At 38.7% G+C, this 2,604-nt stretch overlaps 1 protein-coding gene across 1 annotated transcript in view; it reads right to left on the reverse strand.

Annotated features, from left to right (window-relative positions):
• Window positions 1-774, reverse strand: part of LOC104811359 (zinc-binding alcohol dehydrogenase domain-containing protein 2) — a 9,037-nt gene extending 8,263 nt beyond the window's left edge. The window contains exons 1-2 of the mRNA XM_010538029.2: window positions 652-774; window positions 143-316 (exon numbers count right to left, since the gene is read on the reverse strand). Of these exons, the coding sequence (XP_010536331.1) occupies window positions 143-316; window positions 652-706 (229 nt within the window). The 5' untranslated portion in view covers window positions 707-774. The remainder of the gene's footprint in view (window positions 1-142; window positions 317-651) is intronic.
• Between the last annotated feature and the right edge of the window lie 1,830 nt (window positions 775-2,604).

Genomic DNA, 2,604 nt, shown 5'->3' on the forward strand with positions numbered 1-2,604 from the left:
TCCCTACACAGGAATACCCTCGTTCCAGATGATACTTTTTACAAACAACAAACAAGATTTGGGACGGTAACGTAATTGAACTAGCTCCTGATCGTATACCACGGAAGAGAACAAAGACCAGATATGTCTGCGACATAATTACCTCTATTAGTCACATCACATTTAACAAAGGTTGCAGATGGAAAGCTTATCCCTGGATGGAATTTGGCATTCGCTTTCCGAACGAGAGAAGTAGTCTCTCTTCCTTCCTCCTCAGACAAGTCCGCTAATGTTACAAATACCCCTTTCTCTGCAAGAGCCAAGCTGACAGCTCTACCTACACAAAATCAATCAACCTCTCATCATCAACGAATTACAAACGAATTCACAGAGATTATCACATGAAAACAATCTCAGGACCAAAAAACTCGCGCCGATTCGTGTCCGTGACAGATTTATACGGACACAAGGACGGAAATGACATCGTATACACACGAACAGATTCAACGGTCAGATTTCCATTACTCCAAATTCCATTCCAATACGAAGAATCCAAACCCAGCAAAGTTGGCCAGTGCGATTTCTTCGCCTCAAACAAAAAAGCATCCGGCGAGGACCACCATAAATCACATAAACTAAACCAAAAAAAACAAAACCCAGCACGAACAGTACCGATCCCGGAGGCGGCGCCGGTGACGAGAGCGGATAAACCAGGCTTGATCTCCATAGTTGCCGAGCTCGCTAAGGTTTTTTTTTGGGAGTTTCGTCGTTTATTACGAGGAATTGTGAAAATGGAAGCACAAGAGAAACTACTGCATATATACATACGCGTGTCTGCACGCTAACCAAGAAATGATATGTTTGGAGTCTATTTTAAAAGGATAAAACCAAACGCAATTTCTAATGTTATAAAATAAAATTAGAAAAAAGAACCTAAATATACCCAACTAATATTAATTTCTAAATTTGCAAAAATATCTACTAATTTCTAAATTTACAAAATTGAACACGTAATTACTGAACTTATTAAAAAAGTCTATAATCGTACTTAGCGTTAATTGGTAAAAAAACGTTAATTGGTAAAAAAAACGTGTTGACCGATCTGACGTGGCGTATGACGTGTCGAACCAATTTTTTATATTCAATTTTAGATTCTTCGATAAACCGGATTTAATGAACCGAGTTCAAGATAAAAAAAACTAAAGATATTCGGATCGGGTATCGTCTTCTCGAAATGGGTTTCTGGAATTTGAAGTGAAGCACATCAATGGAGGATCTCACAAATGTTTCTCTTTTATGATTCATTTCTTCTTCCAGAACCTTCAATTTTCATTCTCATACCAGAAAAAAAAACACAGGAAATCCGAAATTAGAAGATTTTAGTTGTTCTTACTCCGGAATCAAACAAGATCCATTCCATAAAACTTCATAAAACCCAAAACAACTCAGACGACGGAGACCAAATAAAGTGAAGAAAGAACCTGGGAATAGTCCATCTGAGGATCGAATTCGTAATCATTGAAATGCTGCGATGCAGACATGGGGAAAATTGAGGTCTTGTTCGACATTCTTCCTCTGGATATTCTCTACTGTCGAGCTTTTGAATACGTGCTTTAATGGCAGAAATGGGAATTTAGGGTTTGGGACTCGAAGAGAGAATGATCGTTGGGAGAAGTGTCGACAAAAAAAATGGAGCGCTTATTAAATGCCTTCACCCTCTTGTCCGTTTTCGAAGGAGCTCTCATGGGCTTTGCAATTTGTAAAGGCGGAGGTTTGGGGCGTGTACAATGTTCTCCGATTGGGATGAAAGAAAGGTTGGCGAAAGCTGAAGATTCAGACATATTCACAAACTACTATCTCATTGATAGAGAACCTATACAAGCTCTCTTTTACGCTGCGATGGTTCACAAATGCCAAGATATGGTAAAGAAAGATTGGTCTGTGAAGTTCAAAAACATACAAACGTATAAATCATGTTCCATAGTTCAAAACATACAAAGAAGGAAACTTCGTACACGATGCTGTCTTCTCGAAGTCGTCGTCACCCCAAGTGTGCTACTCGTGCTCCTCGTGATCTGAAAAAGGTGAAACTACGAGGGCTAAGTACAACTGCTTAGTGAATGACCCGTGTTGAACCCAGTAAACCCTTCCCAGCGAGAATGGTATTAAAACGATAAAACACAAAATATAACATTCAGCATTAAGCCTATACTCATATCACATCAAAATACAATCACATTAATGCCCGTATGGCCTCACGCCATAGAGCTAGCTGTAAACCCTAGTCACATCGCATGACTAGGTGCGCCTTACATGCCCGTCATTTCTCGTGACGTTCGTGTTGGTTTAGTGCTTTATGATGTACTGTTATGCGAGTTTTGTTTAGATGTATTTGATGTATTGACACTTTCGGTCTATTTATGGATGGATGAGTGTTTTATTCATTACATATTATGCATACTTATGTGTTATGAAATTCATGTATTGTTATGAACAATACTAAACTCCCTAGTCGTGTATCATTGTGGGAATGATGATATACCAAGACTAGTATGATGTGTGATTGATGATCATATAGATGATCATAGGTATTGGATACGATCACAATCATAGGTATTCGTTGGA

This window comes from Tarenaya hassleriana, unplaced genomic scaffold (assembly GCF_000463585.1).
Source record: "Tarenaya hassleriana unplaced genomic scaffold, ASM46358v1 Cleome199, whole genome shotgun sequence".
NCBI lineage: Eukaryota > Viridiplantae > Streptophyta > Magnoliopsida > Brassicales > Cleomaceae > Tarenaya > Tarenaya hassleriana.